This window comes from Centrocercus urophasianus, unplaced genomic scaffold (assembly GCF_019232065.1).
Source record: "Centrocercus urophasianus isolate 14NV4802_14NV808 unplaced genomic scaffold, USGS_Curo_1.0 seq_16, whole genome shotgun sequence".
NCBI lineage: Eukaryota > Metazoa > Chordata > Aves > Galliformes > Phasianidae > Centrocercus > Centrocercus urophasianus.
Window position 1 is genome coordinate 32,443,898 of NW_024884711.1, and position 26,017 is coordinate 32,469,914.

Below are 26,017 nucleotides of genomic sequence, written 5' to 3' on the forward strand. Positions count from 1 at the left end.
TATAAAAACTTCCGTAAGTCACTAGCGAAGCTTTAGAACAATAGAAAATGGACTTTACAGCTAGTCTGGCTAGAACCTTCTCAACTAGAAATCTTGAACAAGCAACATGTCGGGAGCGTATGTGTAAGTTCAAAATAATCTGAACAATTAACTTATTTCCTAAATGTGTGTGTTCTAGAGTATTGCACTTTTCAAAGGAATGATTTTGGTTTTTTAATATACTGCATATACAGGTAAGAAACATGCATAACAATCTCATTGTCACTTTGACAAAACATACTGTACAATTTTTATAACACTGTTGATTAAAAAAGAGAAAAAATGATGTAACAATTTTATTAAGACTTGTCAATTCGGTCAAGTCTATTATGCACAATTCTCCAGGGCCTCCAGCAGTAATGTGTTTAGCCCTAGGCTGCTTAAGCCCACTTGGAATAATACACAAAGTTTAAGCATTATGGCATTGTCATTTTGAGGCATAATACTGTTGTACTATGCCCACGTTATAGCTTATTTTTTGAAAGCAAGGCACTTACTGTAATAGCAATGCAAACACCTTATGCGCACTTTGATTAACATAAAATAAGTTAATGTTTTGATAAAAACAGGTTTTTTTTATAATTTACATGCCTTTCAAAGAAGCAATCAAACATTTCATTTAATACAATGAAAACGTCAGAATCTGTAGGAACACTGTTTTTCAAACTGACTGTACTGTAAAAGGGGACCTATTTTCCACATCTGCCTCATATCTGCGAATCTGATTTTGCTGAAAACCAATCCTGTGAGGAAAACGTCCGCTTGACAAGAAAAAAGGAACTCATCTCTTTAAAACTGCTGGACTAATGGCACTTTAACAGTCTTTACTTCTGATATATGTGAGGATTTCTGGATGATGCAGCTGGTAGTTCCCTGCAGTTTGTCCTTCCCTTGGGCGAGGTTTGTTAGGGCCATGGCTGCGTTGATCTCCTTCCAGTATGTTTCGTCTTTGCTGGTTCCTTTTCTGTTAACTGCGCTAGATTCAAGCAATAACAAACAGTTACATACATAGCTTACATAGCAGCCTTCCAGTAGCTGAAAGGAGCCTATAGGAAAGCTGGAGAAGGACTTTTTATAAGGGCATGTAATGACATGACAAGGGGAAATGGCTTTAAACTGGAATAAGGCAGATTTAGACTAGATATTAGGAAGAAATTCTTTACGTGGTGAGACACTGGAACAGGTTGCCCAGAGGGCTTATGGATGCCCCCTCCCTGGAAGCATTGGAGGCCAGGCTGGATGAGGCTTTGAGCAACCTGGTCTAGAGGGAGGTGTCCCTGCCTATAGCAGGGGGTTGGAACTGGATGATCTTAAAGGTCTCTTCCAACCCAAACCGTTCCATGATTCTATGATTCTACATAGTGGCTACGCAATGTCAGGAAAGTTGTAAAAATAAGCATATGGGGAAATAGCACATTCCCTTACTCACCTTTCACACTTATTTGGTCCGTTCTCCAGAGTTTCTGAAAAATAATTTTAAAAAAATTACATCTATTTTCTTTCCGCAGTTTTTAAACAAACAAATTCATGAAATTGGCACATAGAAAAATGACTCCAGACTAATTCCAAAATTGACACAAAAAAAGCCCTTTGTTTGGACACATATGAAGGGTCAACTTCACTCAAGTGTCTCTCTGGAGAAACCCATTCTGAGCTTGAAGCAGACATAAATCAAAAAAACCCAATGTGGAGAAATTTCAGCCATGGAGAGGCTCCTGTGCCACAACTGTGTAAGAACAGGGTGTGCTGAGGCAGAGTTTGCTGAGCCTCTCCAGCACCACCCTGACAAGACCAGTGCCAAACTCTGCCCAGTGCACCCTGGAGTGGCCCTGTGTTTAAGTTTTATTGGCAATAGTGAGAATAATGCTGATCCTGGAGGTTCACCTACATTCTGCTGGGTGATGGAGTTTTTCCGTACATAAATCCCAAGGACATAAGGAATTACAAAAACTAAAAATAAAACCCAGTTTCATTTCCCTTTAGTGAATGCCTTCTTGTATGCACTAAAAATAGGACTTTCACCCATACACAGATGATGTGTGTGTTTTAAAGGCGACCCTTGCCTAGGCTGCACCTCAGTCCCAAAGGCAGGCTGAGCAGGACACAAGGAACAAGCACACGTGGCTAACAGCCTTCAGAGGTGAAATTGCATCACAGGAGTAAGCTACACTTTCCCATCAAGGGTCACATTTGTTCATTCATTAAGTCCTCGCATTGCAGAGAAGCCAGAAATATTTGCCAGGCAGAAATCTGTATGTGTTAGTCAGTGGGCTTCCTATCCTAACACAGAAACACATTATAGGGGAACGAGAAGCTGATGCCTAACCGCAATACCTATGGAGAATGAGTCAAACAAAAGAAAGTGTTTCTGCATGAGCTCTAGTGGCTACATGACCAAAATAAGTCCTAAATCTTGTAGAGTAATGAAGCAAGATTCCCAACTGGTAGTATACCCTACAGCTAGATTTCAACCAGATTATTAATTAAAAGCTGATCTTTTCTTTAAACAGAACTTCCAGGTGAATAGGTCCCAAAGCACACTGCATCCCTTGCTAGCACCATGCTTACAAATGGCTTTACCCGCCACCAAAGGGTGGCCAGTCTGCTCTTGCAGCCAACAAACCCAATACCTTGGCACAGCCACATTCCCTAGTGCTTGCAGGTGAGCAGCAAAGACCACAGGCTCACCAGAAAAAATGCAGGCAGACCATCTGTAATTTCACTGGTCAGATGTTTGCCAAGCTGTTTGATTTAACAAAACTTCATGCTTTTGCAAAACAGCTTTATAAATGTCCACAAATGAATGAGTCCTGGGTTTATATATTGCCCCAAAACATATCTTAAGCATATTTTAAGTCAGTGTCTCTTGACCTCCTACATCATTGCATGGGGGGGGGGAGTTCAATCTAGGCAGAAAAGAGAAACTGAGGATAAAAGTACATGCATATCTGTGATTTGCTGAAATGTACTGAATGACACCAAAAGTTTCCTTCTTCATAATGTACTGGGCTACAAACCATTTTTCAGCCCTGCTTCATTTAGCGCTTGCTGTTTTTTTTTAAATAGAGACAGTGTTAAAGAGCTTTAGGACTGAATAGGTCAGTAGGTATAGAAATGGAAATGGCAAGTAACAGAACACTGCTGCCAGAGCAAACCTGGATATAAATACACCTCTCTCATGCATCTGTCAGTTTCTTTTGCTGTTGGAAAATATTTCCTATGAACAAAAAAATTGCTTGTACAAACTTCTGAGGAAAGTAGGTGTGAATGGTGACACACATTCCAATTCCAGCATTTATTTGAAGGAGTATTTGCAAATATTTTTTAGTGGTGTTTAGCCAGCTCTAAAAGAAAGCAACTTGCCCAAGGTATAAAAAAGCAGCAGTAAAGCTAAAAAACACAACACAGGACCAAAGAGTTGTCCATTCATTAATTTTACTGGAGATCTTTTTTTATTCCATTCAGATTTTATATTTTTTAAACAAATAATTTATGGCAGAGAAATATGAAACTGGGTTACAATAAAAACATAATTGATAATTTGCAAAGCTCTTGCTAATAGCTGCTGTAAAAGCATGTTAGTACAAAGAAGTCTGACAATCCATCATTTCAGTGCACTGTTTCTTGCCAAAAATCCTTTTCTGCTATACCAAACCCATGACAGCATATCTTCTTTGCACTGCCACTGCATCCAAAGAGCTCACATCTGTCTGAATAGACCTTAGTGAAGGAAATTAGTATGATCACCATCTTTGGATGAGGAGAATCATTATGAGAAAGGCAAACAACCAGTTCTGCAAGAAACGTTGGTCCCCTGTTCCTTTGCCTTCTGAGGGGAAGGAGCTTTGCCCACGCTTCCAGGTCTTCCTTGAGATCTTGAAGGTCAAGCCATAGTGACCAAACTGATAAAGAAGGATTAGCTTAGCCTGGCAGAACTGTAGTCTGGAAATGTCTGGCTTTTACTGACAAGAGAGGGAAGGTAGAAGAAAAAATCTTACTGAATTTAAAAAAATTATGTGAATCTTGCCCATTAGCTTAGTCTTCATCTTTTGCAACCTGTCTGCTCTATTTCAGTTACTAACTTAAGCTTTTGACAAATACAACTTTGACACTTTACATACATGCAAAACTATTGCGGTCTATTTTAACTGTATAAGAAGAATGGTGAGACTAGTGAATGAATGTAACCGAAGAACAGCATTCCAGGTATATAAAGTGTTTGTTCTATTATACAGGGTTGAAAAGATGCACCATAGCTGCCTTCCCCAATCACTGTGAAAATCTTTAATCCAGAGTGCTTCCTAAACAAACTACAGTTGTGCTCAATCACGTATTGATTAAGGGAAAGCCAGATCTATTAGCTAATGATAAGAGTAATTTGTTCTGTCTCAGAAAGCAATGTGGGAAAGGATGTTGGTAGGCTCTCAGCAGATCTTGAGATCCTTAACATTAAACACTAGAAAAGTCTTATTTTTGTTAGAAGTCCTGCATTTGCTTAAATAAATTTGTTACCTGCTCTACAATTGGAAAGTTTAAAGCACTGTGAAAATGGAAACGCAATCACATATAATTGGAGTGGAGACTGTCATAAATGATCTCCCTTACTGGTGCTTCATTTTGCTCCCATTGCAAGCATCCAGAGAATCAGCTTTTGCCTGGCCAGGAATGTCTCATTCTTCTCTCACCATCCACCCAAAGAAACCAGCGATGTAGGATATTTGTTCCCTCTTGTTTATAGTAGGAAGTCACTATAAATCATTCACAAATGGAATCTTGTATACCTTTCCAGTAGTATAAGTTTTCAGTATACAGTTTACCATAGCACTCAGTGCCAAGAGTGTAGACACTGGACAATACCAGCTTTGTGATACAGTATGGCATTTTTCAGGACTCACATAATTATTAATAATACAAGTAGCATACATTTATATTTCTTTTTCACCATGAAATTTCTTCATAAATATTCACTGGCTGATCCTGACAGCTCTCTTGCAAGGTTGCTTGCAGTCCCATTTTAGCAGAGGTGGAAATGAGTCTCAGAAGCCCAAAGACAACATGGCTAGGCAATGCTTTGACCATTTATGTCAAAAGCATTTCAGAGCAGACTTTTCCAGGTTTTCTCCTATAGTTAAAACATTATCTTTTGTTCTTCTGCTATCAGAAAGGCTCACCCAAAGCAAATAAAACCCAGTGTTCTTGAAAGCAATGTATCCACAAACTGAACTGTAATCCACTTTCCTCCAGAGCACTGCCACTACATTTGACTGTTGTCAAAGTGATATTCAAATAATTAACCAGAAGATACATACATATATAAATACGTACACAGTGCCCTTTTAAACACCATTTCCAGTATTAGAGAAGAAACCCAGTGTATAAATGCTGCAGCACAGGTCTACTCCAATTTAGCACATAAAAAAGCTCCCTGGCTGCGTGGTGTTGCAGCACATTCAACTATTTCAGAACAATTCAGACCCTCACAGTTCTCTGAGTCCAGACTCATAACTTTCATATACTTGGATGCCATTAGGGGTGTGCTAACTAATGCTAATTTCAATTACATTTTATCCCTTTGAAATAGGAATTTTGATCTAAGAACACTGCATGTGTGTGGTAATGAAATGACTTCAGCCAAAGGCCCTGCAGGGAATAGCGAAGGAAAGACTGACTGCTTACATAGGACCAAGAAGCATCCACGTTGCTCCCACACTTGGTGTTACTTCTACACTGTTCAAGCCAAACTGCAACAACTGGCACAAACCCTGCTTTGTGTTATCAGGTAACACTGACAAAGCAAAGACGGCTGGAAAGCAAAAGGGGAAAGAATGTGTGAATGAGAGAATGAGACAGAGAGAAAAGGGCACTGAATATTGTACAGTGGAAAAAAAATGGACATGGAAATCAAGGTGCTGTAAGCTGGTTCCACATGGCTGTGATATTATTTGAAGCTACTTGAACATGTTCAGATTCCTCATGAATTACACACCACCTATTCTAGCTCAAAACGGGGGGAAAAAAAAGAACTGCTGGCCCCAAATGGTGAATACTATAAAATATTTGTTGGTTCAATAAAAGGTCCTGTATAACTTATCTTCATTTTAAAGTTGGCAGTGTTATTCAGCTGTTTCTCTCTCTGCCTTTCCTGAACTTTCTTTTGTTGGTTTTGGAGACTCTTGCTTAACATGTGTTGACCAGCATTTTCAAAACAAGCAAGAGGAAGAAAAAGAGGAGGAACAGGAAATAAATGGGGCAGCTGAATGAAAAACGAAGTTTACATGTGTGAGTAAATTAGTGGTGAGATGAGGTATTTCTGTAGGTCACACACAAAACACACACACACTGTCCCTTGAGTATCTAGTATTTTCCAAACCACAATTTCAGGGCATATATGACTTTCAGATCTCTGTTTTTCCAAGAATAAAATTGGGTCAACTGGAGCTAATACTCCCCTACTCTTCTACATTGATCCAGCTCCTTTTCTCCAAAAACACCCCAAAGTAAACCATGGATCACACAGTATCACTAGCATTCTTTCACCTCTGAGAGGGAAACTGGCTTAATACAGATTGCTCAGCAGTGCAAAGGAGGGAAAAGTAACAAGGATTTATTACCATGACAAGGATTTATTACTATGCCCTTTTATTGGGTAAGCTCTAGGCCTAGGCTCTAGAGAAATTTCCTTTTCAGCAAAGCTTTCATTTATCACTGCTAGTGCCTTCTTCTAGGAGGAGGTTCTGGAGCAGCCTGTAACGGTCACCCCCACGATCATGACACCTCACTTTTTTGGCTTCACACACCAAATATAATGCCTGACCACATCAGTCATCATCCTTTCAGATAAGCAAGATGCACCATGACAACAGAAGGTGATGAGGCACTGGCACAGGTTGCCCAGAGAAGCTGTGGATGTCTGATCCCTGGAAGCATTCAAGGCTGGGTTGCATGGAGCACTTGGCAGCCTGAGCTGCTGGGTGGGAATCCTGCCCATGGCAGAGGTGCTGTATCTAGATGGTCTTTGGGGTCCCTTCCAACCCATATCGATGATTCTATGATTCTATGATTCTGTGAAGTTCTGTTCACAGCGACTGTTACGTACTTTCCTATGTTCTCTAGGGGTCTTTCAGGAACACCTCTAGCCCTGGTCTGACTTCTTCTATTAAGACCCATAGGTTGGTTCTTGCCAGTGTTGGAAATCTCCCTTTGCCCTCATGCCCCAGACCAAAGTGTTTCAGGGAAAGCCTTCTCTGAAATTTTCTTCTTGTGCCAGAACATCAGATCTGAGATTGAACACCAAGGGACTGGTTTGCTCAAGTTTTTTTTCCTGAGTACCTAGGAAGCTGAAGACTTTTCCCTGTGCAGTCTGGAGACTGCTGAAGAGGGAGTAGACATCTAGTTATATTTTAATACATGTGATCTTTATGAAATGAGCGTACGTGCCCACAGAGACTGGGATAGGTGTATTTTATAAACCATAAAATAGAATTAAGTTTGCAGATCTACATTAACATTTACATTAATAAGTGCACAGAAAGCACCACATAATAGAAGGCTTGGTCCAAATGGTCTTACAGTCTTGGGCTATGCACCTGCATGTAAGAATTTATTAGTTAGCAAACTGGACACAAACCTGGTGTAAATCAATTCATTGTTCAGGCTGTCATGGCCAGCTCTGTATTTCCCATGGCTACTGACAGTGTGTTCTCTTTGCTGAGATTCAGGGCACTGTGTGAATTTGTTTTTTCAGCCAGGCTTTAGTAGAGCTTATAATAGGAGTCAGTGCCTTGTGGCATTAGAAGCGAATTGTTAACGAACTAAAGGTTATATAGTATTATGTTCTTTTCAGGTTTGCTGCAAAACTGACTGAATCAAATCTTTCCTCATTGAGTTGGCATGTAATTAATCGTGTAATGTTGTTGAATACCCTGGCGATAGTCTCCTGTGTGCATTTCATAATGGATAAACAAATATCTGACTTAGGTTTCTTTTTTTTGGTGTTATTTGGAAAGGGATTTACAGCATGTGCTATGCTGACTGGAAGGATGAAGTATTCAGCCCTCCTACTGCAAACCATTGTGGGTTAACATCAAGAAACAGGTTAGGCAGCAGAGAAGGGGGAGGGTGAAATAAAGGAAAGAGGAGAAAGGGAAGGGGGAAAAAAGAAATAAAGGAATGGCTATGGGAGATGTTAAAAAAGGAAGTAAGAAAATGGCAGATGAGAATTTGCTATGAAAAAGAAGAGAAAGGAGTATGGAGGGAGAAAATGAACCACAGTATTCATTTTTTTTTTAATTTTAATAGAAAAATATCCTTTTCCCACCCAGGAATTTCAGTGTTGTGCAGGCAGGCACGTTCAAGCTTTTACTCTGGATCTAAAAAGTTTAATTGGAAGCTCTTAAAGCCTAAAATAAGGCTTTAAAAGTAAAAAGCTAAAGTCAAATGCAGCCAGGGTAAGCACTATTACACTCCAGCCCGATTGTTTTTCATTAAAAATGTGGGGTGAAAGGCAGGGTTTCAAAGCCATATTTCAACCCTAGGCTGACACTACAGCAGTAAAATCTGATTTTGTTATGCTAGTTGGCTGTGGGTTTGGGAGCAGACCCTACATATGCAGTGTGAGGTTATGATATAAATGCATGCACAGAGGATATTTTCAGAAGTCTCCTGCACAATTCAGAGAAATGCGTCCCCCGTCTCCCACAGCTCTGCTTGATACGACTCCAGGAGCCAGCTCCTCTCCTGCCCCCCGGGCTGCCAAGCAGGCTCAGACATGGCATGGACTGCACAAAGGCAATTTAAATTACAAGGTGCTGTATTTTCAGGCAAGTGGAAGAACTTCTGCAGGAATGCCAGAACTGATTTCCAGAATGTGTTTAGCCAGCAGTACTGAGTAAAGAAAGGGTAAGTCTGTAAGTTAGAGGAAATTCACTGTTTCTTTCACTTGCCTGTAAGACAGAAACAGATAAGTATGATCTTTTTCAGCCCAGCTACTTCCAGCCAAAGCATGGGGTATTGTGTGTCCGCAATGGGATGCACACAACACTGATGTCCAACCAAATACTAAAACCCAGGTACCAAAGTTCCAGCTCAAACCAAGTCCACCGTGTGATCACAGCTACAGAAATTCAAGTATTTTGTAACGAGGTACATAGGCACATATATGTGTCCAACAGTCAAACAAATGGAAGGTCGGTTGTAGGCTGTGAAAGGGGTTCATAGTAACTCCAGACAAATACTGCACAAAAGATTCTACAGATCAATGGACTGCACATGAAATTTTAAAAATATATATTTATGTCTATAAGGAAATATTCAGATACTCAGATACACATCTGTATCTGTACCTGCTTCTATACCATGTGGGAATAAAGATGAGAATTCCAGGCAGTCTGCCTTCCCACCAAGCATACTGTAAGATATAATGGTACAGCTGCATGTGGCACTTGCTGTGTTTGCCACCTCCCCAGAGATGCAGGACGGAGCTGCCTGGGGCCAGAACCAGGATAGGAGGTAAGACCTTTCCCCCACAACCTCAGCATTACTGTGCAGCTGCTGCAAGACCATTGCAGGAGGGAACACAAGCAGATCGTCAGTCTTACCACCACCTAGCAAATCATGATGACAACTGACAGTCCCTCAGCTTGTGCCACAAGGTTATGTGTGGGGCCAGAAAAGCTGTTCCAACAAGCCTTTTCATATATGTTCACATACCTTGTCAGTCTCTGGATTCTGACCCAAGCCTGGGTCTTCATCTTCAGCAGTGCTGAGCACTTGCAGGTGCAAATAGGGTGAACATGAGCTATGCTTTGAGCGCATGAAGAGACATGAATACATGAGAATCCATGATGTCTTAGGTATTCAAAAGTAAGCCAATATCAGAGTGGTACAGTGCCACAGTTCCCGTCTGTGAGATCCTACAGACGTGATGAAAACAACTTCATTCAGTTTTGTCAAGGACCCGATGGAATGTGTCAGAGTGCTGAACAGCCCATCATTAATTACCTTCTCCTCAGAGAAGCTCAGCTGCATTCACTTTTGGCTTTACCAGTATAGAAGGGGCAATGAGCACCTGGTGAGAATCCAAGCTAGGATTTGATGCCCTTTCCAAACTGGGCTATCTCATGTTAGTCAGTAAAGTCTCTCTTTCCTCCTCTAGTTGGAGATATGATGGAAGCCCCTTTATTTTGCACATGGAGGAATTATAGGAACCTACAAAGAAAACAGTCACACACACCCTGACCTTACTTAGAATAGATAGCAGAAAATGCACTGAGTGAACTGCAGGGGGAACAGTTTCCCATGGATTAATTTCATCTCCAATTGCACAAAAAACATTTTACTGTTTGAATACAAATTTTTAGTTAAGTTTCTAGTTCTGCTGCCTTTGCTTTTCCCTTGTGAAGCTACTGCGGCATTTGTGCTCCTGCCCACCACAACTCACACTGTTATTATTTCCATTACAGTATTTCTTCCCAAACCTAAACATTCCCAGACACCTTCTGAACAGGCCCTCAGAGATTCTAGTAAACTGGGAAGCATCTCAAGAAGGGCTGTGTTTCCAGTTCTCCTATTCATTGGGACAGTGCAGCAAAGCAGGCAAAAGGGGGAAGGTTCTTGGAGCAGAAGAATTGCATGACCAGAATTATTCAGGAAGCTGTACCAATTTGCCAAGAGCTTTTGAAGAAGCAGAAACAGCTCCTTCTTCTCCAAGCATCATCTTGCATTTACAAATGGTTTGAGTCTTAGTGCAGTGCAATTTCAATTACTCAGCAGGAGAACTTTTCTTAGAAGAGCTGATAGACTGCCCTGGCTATCATGGAGATTGGTGCAGCACAACAAATCACCAAGACTGTGCTTGAATCCTCAAGGAACCGCAAAACTTTAGTGCTGCAGATGCTTGCTAATTGAAAGTTGTAAGAGCCATTCACAGCAGAGTCTGCGTAAGACAGATGAGGCTCCTGCACTCCAAAGGAGCATGTGTGGGAGGTCCTGAAACAGTAGTAGGCCAGCATTTAACATAGCAAAGGCCTTGGATATGAACAGCTTTGTGGAGGAAGGCGGAATTGCTCTTTTGGCAAAACATGTGAAACCGTCTGTGATAACAGGCATGTGAGCAAAGATGACTGAACAAATATTTGCACTGAATGCCTTGTCAGGACAGGGGAATTGCTACTGATAGGATCTTTACTTTCAACGTTACTGCTTCTGACAGTCCTACAGACTCTGCAGATGTTTATTGGCCACTAAATCATTCTTCAAGAATGTTGGCTCCATTCCCAAAACTGAAGAGTCTGAATGTGAAGGGGTTTGTTATTCAACACACACTGCTGCTTTTGGAGACAGCAATTTTTGAGAAACCAGCTCTCAGCAGCAGGGAAGCATCATCAACTGATAACGATGTAGGACTGGGTTCAGGCTTCTCAGAACTCAGGGCATGAGGCAGCCAGCATCAGTGTGTGACCTACCCCATGTGGCACAACACCACGTGGGGACACTGCCTGAGCTGTCGGTGCAAGGCCACATCAATGGACCTACATTGCAGCAAGGACTGCTAGGGGAAGGCAGCACTTAGCAGCCCATGCTGACCTTGATATACTGCCTGCAGTTCTTGGTATAGCAGAAAGACTGCATGAATTCGTGGGCCTCTGTAAAACTCGCTCCATGCTGCAGAGATTGTTGCTATTCCACTTGGCTCCTCTAGCTGTAGGATACATCGCATAGCAGCCAGGCACAGTCATACCCTCTGCTGTTGATCCCAGAAAGAGCAGTTTGCATAAATGCAGTGGCTGAGCTGTAGAGGACCATGAACCATGGGATTTCAAGCTAAGCACATTTGCTTTCAAACAGAGAGCATCTGAACCCTGGGCAGCATGCCCAGACTGTTTATCTGAAAGAAGATGCTGATTTCTCCAAGATCACTGCAAACAGCGCTCACCTGTAAAAGCTTTGCTGGCCAGTGGAAACATCAGCAGCGATAACAACCGTGACAGTGATAACACGTATCTTGTAAATAACAAGAGAAAAGAAAAATCCATGCCTTTATACAAACAAACCAATAAATTACTGAAGCATTATGTATTATCACTAGAATGGACAAATGTAGTATCTGGAAATATTAAATATATTTTTCCTAAAAAGGCAATAATTGTCTTGAGTAGTGTAGTCCATATCATGATAGTGAATATGATCTAAGAACATTAAAAGCCAACTGTCTTCTCTAAACCTAATTTTGTTGCCAGCTATCAGCCTCCAGCATCAAAGGCAGCGCTGCCAAAAGCATTCCCTCATAATGCGTTTTCCCCAACTCAAGTGAATATTGTTTGTTTAGAAATGTCAGGTTGCTGATGCAGAGACAGCATGCTTCAAGAGTATGTAAGATAGGTGCAGAAGGCAATAGTGTCATTTTCACTGCGTGCTTGTTCTACATTAGCTCATGCAAGTTTCCCTAGAAGTCAGGAGATTTCTGCTAGGGAATCATCTATTACAATTTGCTGTAACAGGGACTTAAAAAACGCATACACGTTTATGACAAAGCCTTATGGTATTTATGGTTAAATCAAGTGACAAGCTTTGAAAAACAGCCTTTTGGCAAAATGTGAGTAATATGAAAGATCTGTAGATCAAAAACAACTCCGAAATTTTATCAGCATGCATGAACAGTTCTCTTACCACAAATAAAAAAAATAACTTCACAAGTGAGGCTTTGGAACTGAGGGAAAGTGGGCTTACATATATGCACAAGGACATGCAAAATGTCTGCATTCACAGAATACAATTCCTCACACGGAAATCAGTATGGATTTTTTGCTCATGTAGTTACAAATGAACTTTATCCCAAAGTAACACGTATTTAAGTAGCTTGCTCATATGTCTTCCCTGATCTGCTCAACTGCTTTCAAAAGGACAGGCAGCATACGCCACAATCAAATATTTGTATAAGTAGCCTTGCAAGCTCATCTTCCTTTTAAGAGTTAAAATCCTGGATTTCCACTTCTATAAAGAAAAGCATACAACAGGAAGCCATGGCTACAGACATAAATAACAGTCATATTTTTTTCAGTATCTACACTGAAAAAAATGTGAGATACTTTGATTCCCACCACACTGCACAACTCCAGGCTTTGAGCTTTTTGACAGAGGATGAGATTAGGACTCTGGGCAGCCATGCAAGCCAGACAGCTACAACACAAAGATTTCAAGCTCTGTGAATTTATATGCTTCTCTAATTATCTCACAGCTATTATTAGTAGTACTCCTGTTTCCACTTTTAGAACAATAAAAGCTTTTTCTTTCGTTTTGCAAGAGTTTTTACTTCTTACTTTGACTAGAAGCCAAAGCTCTCCTGTAGAGTGACAGTCTATACACCAGAGTTTGCAAAACTGATGCAGACCTGCAAAGGGTCTGCAAAACATACACAGCAAACCACACTCATGTACATAATGCCTGTTTTCTTCCCCACTCTGCAACACTGGGCAAACAGACTGTGTCCTCATAGCAAACACTGTTTAAGGGTACAGATTCACATTTCATGTGCCCATAAAATCTACCCAGTTGGCTACCACGAACCATCTCAGTCATGCTGAAAGACAGTATGTTTCACACTAGTCATATCTGCTGAGCTTACTAGGTCGGCAAATTGCAAAGACACGTCAAGACTCCAGAACGGGAGCAAGCAAAAGAAGGAGTAAAAGAACTAGATAAGCTCAAGCAAAGACAGCTGTGTTTTCATGACTGAAAGTTACCTGAGCAACCACTGAATTGAGGATGCGTGACCACCAGCTCACATTCAAGAGGAGATTGAGGTCTTGGAAAAAGGTGGACATTGCAGGGAAAGTATGAACACGTATTAGGCACATAATGAATATATACATTGTAATTGCATATAGTCATGCATGCATAAGCAAAGGTAGAGAGCTACTTTGGGTGTTAACCCTCATTATTTCACATACTACAATAAAGGATACCTGCTGATTACAATTGCTATTCAACTGTTAAGTTACTGGATGTTTAGCTCCTTGACACAATATCATCCTCTTTTCTATCAACTTCTTTCTCTTCTTCCTCATTTCAAACTTTATGCTCTCTATTCTTTAGGTGCAATGATAGGGAAAGAAAAACCTGAAGCAAGAAGAGATTCCATTGCCAGTATTCATCTGAGACAACCTGGTGGGACAATACATGGTGTGTGGAGACAGAGGCATACTGTAGCAACACATGACATAGGAGGCTTTGCTTGGCTACTGACATCAAGTTGTCACCATAAGGATTTGTCAGAAAGTTGACATTTTGATTGCTAGTCAAAAAGAGAAAAAGGCAGATTGGGAAATATGACTTGTGGATAACAGGCACAGGGACTTTGGAAAGTTTCCCCTACATATAAAGTTGGGCATGTGCAATCTCCCCCTCAATTATGTGTAGGTTGGCTTAGACAAAGCACTTCACATGAAGAAAAGCATCCCTATAGAAGTGTCTCAAAGCAGAGATACTGGCAGTGGATGAGAGTCATATACTGTAATCACTGAATGTAAAGTTTGGAGAAGACTTCTTATATTTTGCTTCTTTACATAGGACTCCAAATGCTGTAGCCTGTATAATCAAGGGAGCAAAATGCTTTCTGTTCAAATGGCTGGCAATGTAAAAGCAGCAAATTAGCATATTAAAATGAAGCCTTAAATTGTACTACACTTTGAATACTTGTCTCTTCCCTTCCCTTCCCTTCCCTTCCCTTCCCTTCCCTTCCCTTCCTTCTTTCCTTCTCTGTATCTCCGATTAAAAAAAAGAAATTGTGGAAAAAGGTAGTAGGAGAATACATTTTAGAAAAATGGGCAAAAGCTATAAATGGAAATACTATCTTTCCAACAAATATGAAAATAGTATGTAGATACGTAGGGGCATGAAGTCGGCTGCCTAAATGTTATTGTACTTGCTCAAATAATTTATAAAAGTATATGCTTTTCTGTTTGAAGGAAAAAGAAGAAAAATTTCTCTGATGATACAAAGAAGCTTCAAATGAGTTGACAGCTCCTTCTCTAACCATTGCTCTTGTTCTCACAGATTTGTGCAAGACGCATTACCTTACAAAACATGCCTCACTTCTAAGCAGCAGAAAGGACGCCCTCCTTTGGGCAAATATAGACTTTTCATTCATTTGGACAAAATAAAATAAAATAAACAGAATGAATTCCCAATCAACACTCGTTAATTTGAAACACAAAGAACTCTCCCATATTGAAAGCAGATTGCTCTGTAAAAATGCTTGTTTTCAAGGTCATAACAGTGCTGGCAAAACTCAAAAAAGTTATAGTCCAACTTGCTTGTGCTCAGCTGTGTTTACTTAGCCTCAACTTGACAAAAGTCTGCCTCTGATTATACATAGCAGTCATCTGCCCACAGATAAATAGATATTACACAAACGTTTGGAGAGAATGACATTTGGCTACCATTATTTTTGGAATAATTTACCCTGCATCCTGAGCTTAAAACACCAAAATGATTCATAATGTTTTTTTGGAACCAAGTATTTCCATTTGACAAATAAATTGACCTCTGTGACCCTTGTGTACTTTACATTGTGCACTTCAGTGGAAAAAACAGAACAAAAAAGAGGTAATTTTGTGAAATTTTCTGTATATTTGGAAAAGGTAGATTTACTTATTCAGGCCTTCCTCTGCCCAAAACCAGTGGCACACCTGGGCAGAGCCCAGCCCCTGCACTGCAAACAGCTGCACAAGACATCCCACTAAAGCAACCTGTGAGCAAATGCACAGAGCTCAGCTATCTGCAGAGAGGGCACCTGCAGCTAAAGTCCGTGCACGTAAACCTAACAGCAGTGCCAGAAATGCAAATGTATTTTATATTTCAAATGTACTTATTTCAGACAAAAACTTTATAGCTTTCTGCTTATTATTTGTAGGAGGAAAAACGAATACATACTGCTCATGTTCCCAGACGCCAAACTGAAATTCTGCCTTATCTGAGGCAGATAGATCATAGAATCATAGAATGGTTTGGGTTGGAAAGGACCTTTAAGATCACCTGGTTCCAACTCCCCTGCTATAGACAGGGACACCTCCCTCTAGACTGGGTTGCTCACAGCCCCATCCAGCCTGGCCTCCAATGCTTCCAGGGAGGGGGCATCCACAACCCCTCTGGGCAACCTGTTTAAATGTCTCTCTACCATCACAATAAAGAATTTCTTGCTAGTATCTAGTCTAAATCTGCCTTCTTCCATTTTAAAGCCATTTCCTTTTGTTCTGTCACTGCATGCCCTTATAAAAAGTACCTCCCCAGCTTTCCTATAGGCCCTTCAGATACTGGAAGGCTGCTATAAGGTCTCCTCAGAGCCTTCTCTTCTCCCAGCTGAAAAGTCCTAAATCTGTCAGTCTCTCCCCATAGGGGAAGTGCTCCAGCTCTTTGGTCATCTTCACGACCCTTCTCTGGACCTGCTCCAACAGCTCCACATCAGATGTTTAATGACATTTATATTTTACAGCAGACCTACAATTTCTCTGATGTGGATAAAAATTGTGTCCAGTTAGAAATGTTACTTAGCTTAGAGCACCTTGTGCTATAAATTATCCAGAAATAAGGTAAAAACTTACAAATAAATTATAGTTCCTTCTCCCATTTCTCCCCTGGTGCCTATTCCTAGTTCTCACTCTATAAACCCCTACCAGTTCCCAAACACTGACTGCCCCAATTGTGCTTCCATGTCAAATCCTGGAATTATCAAGAGCAATTCGAAGCCCATTAAGAATACTGTCACTGCTGTATATTTAAAGTGGAAGATTTTTCTTGAGAATGACAACAGATGGGAGAATAAAACCTAGACAAGACAGAGAGACAGACAGATTAGTTTCTGTAAAGTTAGCATGCTTTCGGAAATGTCTTTTCAATTAGAATACCAAAATTAAGAAAGGCTCTGATGCAATAGGAACCATATGTGTTTGACATATCCAGCTTCTCTATCTTTGACATCTAAATATTCCGTTTAAAGAAAATTAAGACATTTGTTTATGAAGAACTAGTTTATGTGTTTACAAGACTAAGCTGAATGTTTTTAGATGCAGTGATTATACACCAGTCATTTCCTCTCATTTTCCCTTGATTCAGGAAGGAATATTGCTGTGAAGATGGAACGTGTTATGTATGTGAACAGCTGAAGGTACAGAAAGCAGATTTCTGTCACGTGGAACTAACAGCTAATCCCTTCTGCAGAGGCTGTTCTTCTACAAAGACCATGTATTAGGAGCTCATCACGCTGTGATGCAAAACCCCACTCCTTCAAAAGTGTGCTAATGGTCACAACCCAAAGAAGAGTTAATTCAGATGGAATCCAGGAAAATGAGGCAGCACAGAAACCTCATCAGCAGTCCAATCACATGACAAAATGTGAGGCATCTCCAAAGCCACTGCCTGCCAAAAAAAGAAAGGCTGCTGCAAGAAAAATACTTTCACAGCTTGATATCTAGGTCTTGTGACTGCTATCCAAACAAGGAGTAAAAGTGGTACTATATAATGTGGCAGGGTAAACAGAACCACCCACTCGTCATCACCAATCGTGTTTTTAATTCAGATAAATTCTGTTTCTTTAAAAAATGAGGGGGAAAGAAAGAAACAAAGCCTTTTGCTCAACTTGAAAATTATACATATAATCTGATCTGGCATGACATATTTTAGGTTCATATATATCATGAACTACATAGGAATGCATGATCTGCCATGCCAGATCAGACTATTGGTGCATCCCAGGCAATATCCTTTCTCTGCTACTGACCAATGTTCATCCCAGGGGAGCACAAAAGCATTGCTCTCAACCAGATATGCAGCAGGTTAAGAATATTTTCTATCTGCTACTTACAGATGATGAACTGAAAAATTTTCCAACAGGTGATCTGATCTGAAGATTACAGAAGTAGACTTGGGAGAAGTTCAACCTTTCAGGAATGCTGGATAAGAGAAGCCTCCACATTTTGCTGACCTGTCGTACACTAGCCTGAAAACTAGTTACAGTTTTCAAAATAGGTCTTGGTAGGAGTCTCCAAAGCCCAAACTGGGAACGATGAAGCCAAGGTATGAAAACGCTATATTTCTTCATTCAGCTTTGTTAGGAGTGCAGATGTACCAAGAAACAGCCACACACACCACACAAACAGATGTCCTCTTGCCACCAAAATTGGGGTACTATGAACTTAGTTCAGGTTTTCACCGAGTCATGAGCAATGGATCAATACGCCTTGTGTTTTAAGCAAGGTCATACCCTTTTCTAGATGTGCCTTTGCTCCTAGCCTGACTAACACAGAAAAAAAAAAAAAAAAAAAAAAAAAAAAAAGCCAAGAAGTACTAATTAGATTCAAAGGTGCTTTCCAAGTAGAGTGGTAAAATATCTCTTGAATGCATGTCCACCCTTATCCGTCAAACACTTTGAGAGGGAAAAATGTCAAACCTTATTTTGAATTGTGAAAAATGCTTCTATCACTTCTCTGATTTACACTAGAGCTTCTTTCCACTGCACCCGAGATTCCTAACAATATTTCCATCATATCCACTTTACTTTCTTACTTTCATCCCTTGATCTCCTTTCTTCCATTAGTCTTCCCTTTCCTCTTCCTTTTTTCGTTCTTGCTCTCAATTCTGCATTCCCCTTTGCTCACCTACTCTCCCTTCTTTACTATCTTCCAAAAGTTTCTATCCAATATTTTCCCACCTGTATTTATTTCCTGATTGTACATTTTCCTTTTTCCCTTCTCCTTCTCTCCTTTCTTCTGCCTTTCACCTCCTAGAGCTAAAATGATTCTCCAGCAATAACCTACCAGAAAAGCGAGTTACATCTTTTAAGTCCATTGTCAGTGCTAAAGGGATGGAAAGTGTCTCACAAAGAGCTAAATGACTATTCCAGCCCCTGCCTCGGACAAACAAGTGTAGCTGCCACTGACAGCTGGAGGAGTTCAACGCCTGAGTCAAGTAGTTCCCCATTTTCTACCAAGCACTGCTTCGTGTGGGAGTCCTGCTATAGCAATCTGTCCCCACACCAGGGCACGCCAAGACAGACAGAATTACTTGTGGTGGCCGCAGGGTGTTGGTGATGAGAAAAACAACTCAGATAATGTAAGGCCTTTCTTCCCTCTTGACGGGAAACTTGCATCTAACAGAAGCTAAAATTTTGCTGAAACTTAGAAGAGCAAGGAAGAAATTGATATGAATGTGGACACAGATACACACTGCTTCACACCCTGATTCTGATGGGCGTCTAAGAAAATATCAAACCATAGTAAGAAAAGTTCCTGGTCTGGCATGCACAGCGTAATTAATACTGTAGCTAATGAAAATCTTGTGAGACTCCTCTCTCTCTTAGCTTCAGGGAGAGGAATGAGGTGAAAATCACTCCTGGTTTAATGTCCCTGGAAGGGACAGAATTACACCATGCAAGCAATTGAGTCTGAGAGGATAAGACTAAGCAGCATTGATTCCCTGAACTTTTTGAGATCTGCCCATCAAAACAGTAAATGTTTGCTTTCCGAGATGAAACAAGTTAATAGAAACATGCACTGGAAATCGTATTTATGGCCAAAACTCCAGAAAAAGTACTAGGGAACACTTGTTTTTCATGGTAAATTTATCGGCCCTGTGACACAAATGCCTTGCTCCCTGCCCAGCTGCGCGGCATGGGCAAGCTCAAGCTGCCTGCACGCGGCCCAATTCAACTTGCACGCCCAGTCTTTCAAAGATTCCTCTGTTTGCTTTGTCTCACTCATTTTCACATTACTTCTGCTGGTTTGCGTGTGTTTTTGCTGCCACTCGCTTCCCACCCTCACTACTCTCCAACCGCTCGCTGGGCAGGCGCAGCAATTCCATGTAAGGAGCACGGCAAAGAGAAGCATGCCTTGATTTTTTGCACACAGTAACTCGCACGACATTTGATCATACACAGAGATTAAGTCATTCATGAATAGGGCCCAAAGGGAGGAACAGCTCCAGAAAAACAACCCTCCTCACTGGTAGTGCAGCATCCAGAACTCCGCAGTCATCACTGCCACACTTACAGTTTGTAGTCTATCTGGCAAAGCCAGGAATCCAACAGCAGGCTCTGTGGTTTAAATAAAATGTATCTACAGCAGCTTGGATCAGTGTTTAAAAATGTTCCATGTTATTTTAGTCCAAGGACAAGCTTTTAAAATTAAAAGAAAACTTTGGCTTTAATTACAAATTAAAAGTGAAAGTTGTTGAAAAAGAATGCAAATTCTGAGCAAAACAGAAACTATTTAAAATTTAAAACTCGTTCTTCTCTCCCCCACTGTATGACAAAACTCCTTGTAAATATTTAAAACAAAAGCTTGAAAGTGATTAATTGGAGGACAATATCTAGGGTGCTTCTGCCTCGCTGTCGTGGATCTTTGGCATAGCTTGATTTTTTCCTACATTTATGTTTTCAAGCTGAAATAAATGTCAGATTTTGATGTGTGTTGCAATGGCCAAAAAAGAACCACAACAATAACTTTCACCCACTTTTTCCCTAAATGTTGTTATTATATATGCGTGATGCAGCACATCACTACTCTATATGTAAATGCAAAGGGTTTATTCTCGACCAGGTATGAGCAACGCGATCCCAAAGTAGTTAGATACTACAATGGAGAAGCTGCCGCTTTTGGGATGATTTTCAGCAACAATGGCCCATCTGAAAATCATTAGTGCATAGCAGTGGATTTTCCACATGTTCATACGCTGGACAAGCAGGTTGCCCTTGAAGTATGGTTCCCTGGGGGAAGAAGGAAAACCCAGAGAAAAGTATTCTATTGTCAGATCACGGTTTTGCTAAAGCCAGACAAAAATATGGTCAAACATTCACTTGGCTGCTCTGCTGGCAAAACTATAGGGTACTGAAATGGAGACAGCTAATGAAGAAGGCAAAGAATGAAGCTCAGGAAGAAGACCTTAAAGGAGGATAGATTTTTTTTCTTTTGAAAAATCAGAAGTAAGGTTAAATAAGCAAATTTCATTACTTTCGTATTACTGACCTTTATTTTTATTAGGACAAAAATGTTTGGAAAGGGTAGCCTTTTCTCTATACAGTATCTCATCTTTTAATACAACCATGTTTGATGTACCAACAAGAAAATAGTGAAGGAACCTAAATAAAAACAGGGATGAATATAACTAGGTAGTATTCGATATTTAATGCCCCATTAATTGATAATTTGGCTTGAAGGAGGAAGAAAAGTTGGCAAAAAGGTATGGAATTCTTTAGCTCCTTGTTTTACTTTAGAAAAATTCCCAATGGGTTTCACTTAAACAAAGAACTTTAGTTTTCCACTGGAAAGACAAAAAGAAAATCTTGGTCTAGCATGTCCTGCCACATGCTTTAACTACACAGTAAAAGAGTACTTACTTGGATCCCAGGCACATTTCAAAAGTGTAATATTTATTAGCTGCTCTGTTGCCAAGTTCCACCATTATCATTTTATTATAACTAAGGTACATTTTTACTAACTAAATTATATTTAGGGCTTTTGTTTAAGCATTTGAAGGTATCAGTGTCACATACAGACAGCATACGATATATCAAAAGAATTTGTTGATTTTCTCCCTCCTCCTCTCCTTGATAAACAGTTATCCTATATATGTGATCCTGGGGCATGTGACTCTCCTAAACCCATAACCCAGCTGTAAAGGCACGTGCGGGTCAGTGGGCAGTGCAGTCCTAGCTCTGTGCACTGCCTGCTACACCTCGTTACAGCCCCCTCTGCTCCCCTTTGCTCAGTCTCACTCAGACCTGACTTTTTGCCAAGACCTCCTTTCTCATTGGCAGCAGACATGGGGTGGTGGCACACAGATTCCCCATAAACAAGGTGGGGACATGGTGAGAGTGCTGAGATGTGCACAGAGGCAGTTGGAACAATGGGATGGGAAGAGGACATGGCCATAAGGATGGGTCCACCAAGGGCTTTGGTAGGCTCATTAGAATATGGGTTTCAGTTGATCTGGGCAGGGACATGGTGTCTCCAAGCAGCTGTGAGTCCCACAGAGAGATGACAGAGCTCCTCAAACCTCAGCAAGTGCAGCAGTACCATATGGCTAAATAAAGCCTTTATTTTTCCTATTTTGTGCAAGGAATGAAGGAAGAGCAGTACCCAAATATAAGCACTGACATTCTCCAAGGGTCACAGTCTTTGATCTATGAGCAAAGATCACATTGAAAGCAGCTGGAGTTCACCGTAAGAAGTTTGGAGAGCTTTGGAAACACACAAATTTTGCGTGTCAAACTATGCAGTATGCACTTGAAAATGAGACGAGGCCTTGGTGAAATGGATCTTTGCTTCATCCAACACCATGCATTTGAAAAAGCTTGATTTTAGAACATCTGAGTGCCTATCCATTGATTACCAAGTCAAACTACAGGCACTGTGAATCAGACATTTGATATAATTATTGGCTCATTTTGAAATAATGGGGTAGCGAGTCAAGGAAATTAATCTGTAAGTACTTTGAATGGAGCACAGACTATCAAGGAATACTGGTGATTTTTCTCTGTGGAGATCTAAAAAAACTGTAGCAAAATATAATTCTTACATGTGTTTGTTGCCAGAAGAAATTATATCATTCACTGTCTAATGAGATAAGGGCTGAAAACAGACACCCAGCATTTTAACTCCTTTAAAATGTTTAAACAAGCATTTCTTTGGTTTAGCAAAAGTCTAGGCCAGCAAAAATGGCCATCACATAAACCATCAGCTTCACTGAGACCAATGTTTATAGGTAAACATCATCTTCTCTTCATTAACGGGACTTCGGGCTTTGCAGTGAGCTGGAGCAAGCACAGAAGATACCTAATGACTCATTGGCAATGCAGTTGGGAGACTAATTTTCCCTGTTTTTGCTAACATTGCCACACTGAACTCGAATGCTTCAAGCTGAAACAGAAAATGTGGCGAAACGGCACAGTCACACAGAAATTACCACTGGAATACAGCATTGAGGGAACGTGTGTATGCATCTATAGATAGGTATTTACATACAGAAGTATGAATATATTTCATAGATGTATGAACACGTGTATGTGAAAGATTGTCACACATCACTACAGTTTCTGGAGCTGGCCAGAGCAAGACAGCCTTTATGGCTTCTCCCCATACAGTGCTTCAATACTCTGCAAGCCCGTGATCGCTGCACCTGCTGGTATTGCTGAGGGGAGAGGCCGCAAGCTCACACAGCGCACGCATAACACCCATGAGAAGGCAGTCCCAGGGCTCAGGGAATCAGCTGGCAGTAGCCACAAGCTACACACCAGCTAAACTACAGAAAATGAAAAAAACCAGGACACAGAGCGTGTCTGTGTAACTCCACCACCCAGCCCTTAGGCTGTGTCGCCTGCACACCACTGCCATAAATCCAGAGTGTGTACACAGAGCACAGATCTGGCCACACCAAGGCAGCCCCACACCTGGCTCCTTAAGATGGAGCAGCAGCTTGAGGAGTGGGACCTTGGGTGGACATCCTGCAGCCAAGGGCACAGAGGGGCCTCTGGTATGCTGAGGCCTCAGCGCTGACTGCTGTGTCTAGCCCACAAAGTACATCCAGTGCAGGAGAACGATCCTGCTGCTGTTTTGCAATGCATTACAAAATAGTTTGGCGAGCAGCAGGAATTTGAGGCAATTCGCTCCTGAAGAGCCAGGTCGTGAGGAGCCTTCGTTTTTCCAGCAAATTGGATTTAAGTTGACAAATAGGAACTGAGAGAAAAAAAAAGCCTGACAAAGTAAAGGGGAGATGGAGAAACCGACAACATTTAACTTGATCTTCAATGGTGTAAATCTGTCAATACCCACAAATGACCACGAGGCTTCAGGCCAGCTTCTACTCTGAGATACCGTAACTAAGACGTTTGGCTGGTACCTCACATTGGAAAGAAAGTTTTTACATTTAGAAATGTAAAACATTGTAACATTTAAAGAATTTTGGCTACAGCCCACTAGCCAGCCTTCCGCCAGCTCCAGCTAGAGGATTATTTTGAATGCTGCCTTGCCTTTCATGCATCTGTTGCCTAAATCAATGTGGAGGCATGAGGGAGGGACTGAAAACTGGCTTTAGAAATAGTGGTATATTTCAGTGTCGTAACTTAGAGTCTTGGCAATCTCTTTTAACTTGAAATGTCAATGCCATACCGAATGATCTGGTCATCATAACCTCAGCTTCTGGCCATCAGCAAAAGAACAGAGATAAAGGCTCCAACATCAGGTTTCAAGGCCACGGCGAAAAATTAAGGAAAACACATTTTATGGCTCATTGGAATTTCATTTTACCTATTTTTGTGTGCTTCTCTTCAGATGTTCCAGCCCTAGCTGTTTACCTGATCTCTTTCTGTTCTAATTGTTTTTATTTTTTCAAGATTTTCTACAATGCAGCTTACTTCTCCAACTTACTTCCCTGCTTTAACCTCCAGCTCCTCTCTTGCAGCTCACATAAACTTTGCTTAGTACATTACATAAAACGTTTGAGTGCTTTGACTGTTAGGACGCATGTCTTCTTTAGCATATCTAAAATGGCTATCTGATGCCATTTGCATTCCATAAAGCATAAAAGACCTGTAATAGCATTTAGGCCCCATTGACAGTTTCCACACTTACCCCTTGTTTCTCACACCCAAATTTCTACACTGAGAATGAAGTGGATTGAGCAAAACAGAATCCAATTCTGCTTCTCTGGTTTTGAATACACAGAAATTATCTGATTTCCACAGATGTGGGACATTCTGGGGAAACAGGTATTTCTACAAGCATTCCCCCACCTCCATTACGATGGCAAGAATCTTATACAGAGCACCCACGGACTCTCCACATTTTCAGAGCACAACCAATTCTGAATGTCAGAGCATGGACTCATCTGCATCCCACGCAGAGACAAATTCCAGGTTCTCTCAATCCTCCTGTCAAATTATGCCAAAGTTTCTGGTATTCACATTATGGACAAATGACCTAAAAAATTTCAGTTAAACACATAAAGGAGTTTTTAAAGTTGTGGAATTACTTTCAAAAACCACAAACCTGCAAGAGGAAATAGGATTTGCTGGATCAGATAAGATTACTGGTCTATCTGGTCAGGCAACATCCAGCTTGTAGCTTCTTAGAAAATAGTGATGGTGAATAAAACTAATACTAGTTCAGTTTAATACTAGAATTGTTTTAAAGATATTCTGAGAAAATCTGAATCAGAAATCCCGCTCAGGACAAAACAACCTGATCTTTTAATTTCTCTTTTTTTTTTTCTTCTTTAATTATGATCAACAGAAAAATTCTGGTGCTTGCATTGATGTGGACACAGCTTTTTATGCTACCTGAGAGTGAACAAACTCTGCTGTGGAGCAAGATGCTGTACAAGTTCATGCATTTTTCACCCATGTCAAAATATTGTCATGGTAAGAAAAATGCATGTGCCTGTGCATGTAAGCACAGAAAAACTCAAAGTACGTTTTTATTTACCATCTATACAGCTGAATACAAGCACGCTGCTTTTCACCAGTCTCATCAAGAGCATAAAATATTTCAAACTCCAGGACTCCTAAGAAGCTTACTGATTTATTCAGCAGTCACCATGCTCCAGATTTACAAGCCCAGTCAAGATGACTACAATTGGGATGTACCTGCTCAAATCCCTTCCCCAGATGGGAGAACGAATGCTTCCCATGCCAAGTTTCAGTATGGATTGAATTTTTACAGCTGGGTCATAAATTTGTGGATTAAAGGGGTTCTAATGGAAACACAGATACAGCCCTAACTACAGCAACATGAACAGCAGTGCCGAAACACTGCGCAGACAGCCCATGCTCCAAGCTGGATGCACCAGGTTACCCAGTGGCGCGCTACTGATCCTAAGCCAAGGAGGGACAGTGGTGCATGCAGGAACCCCGCGTCAGGCATGAAGTTTCTGTTCGGGCATTTTTCCAGAGAGAAGTGAAAAACTTTAATGGGCTCCCCATTCTTTCTCATTT

The 26,017-nt window shown here is 40.8% G+C and overlaps 1 protein-coding gene across 1 annotated transcript in view; it reads right to left on the reverse strand.

Annotated features, from left to right (window-relative positions):
• Positions 1-652: 652 nt before the first annotated feature.
• The window catches only part of MKX (mohawk homeobox), a 40,211-nt gene continuing 14,846 nt past the window's right edge, over positions 653-26,017 (reverse strand). Inside the window, exons 5-6 of the mRNA XM_042817369.1 lie at positions 1,469-1,502; positions 653-1,015 (exon numbers count right to left, since the gene is read on the reverse strand). Coding sequence (XP_042673303.1) covers positions 829-1,015; positions 1,469-1,502 — 221 coding nt within the window. The 3' untranslated portion in view covers positions 653-828. The remainder of the gene's footprint in view (positions 1,016-1,468; positions 1,503-26,017) is intronic.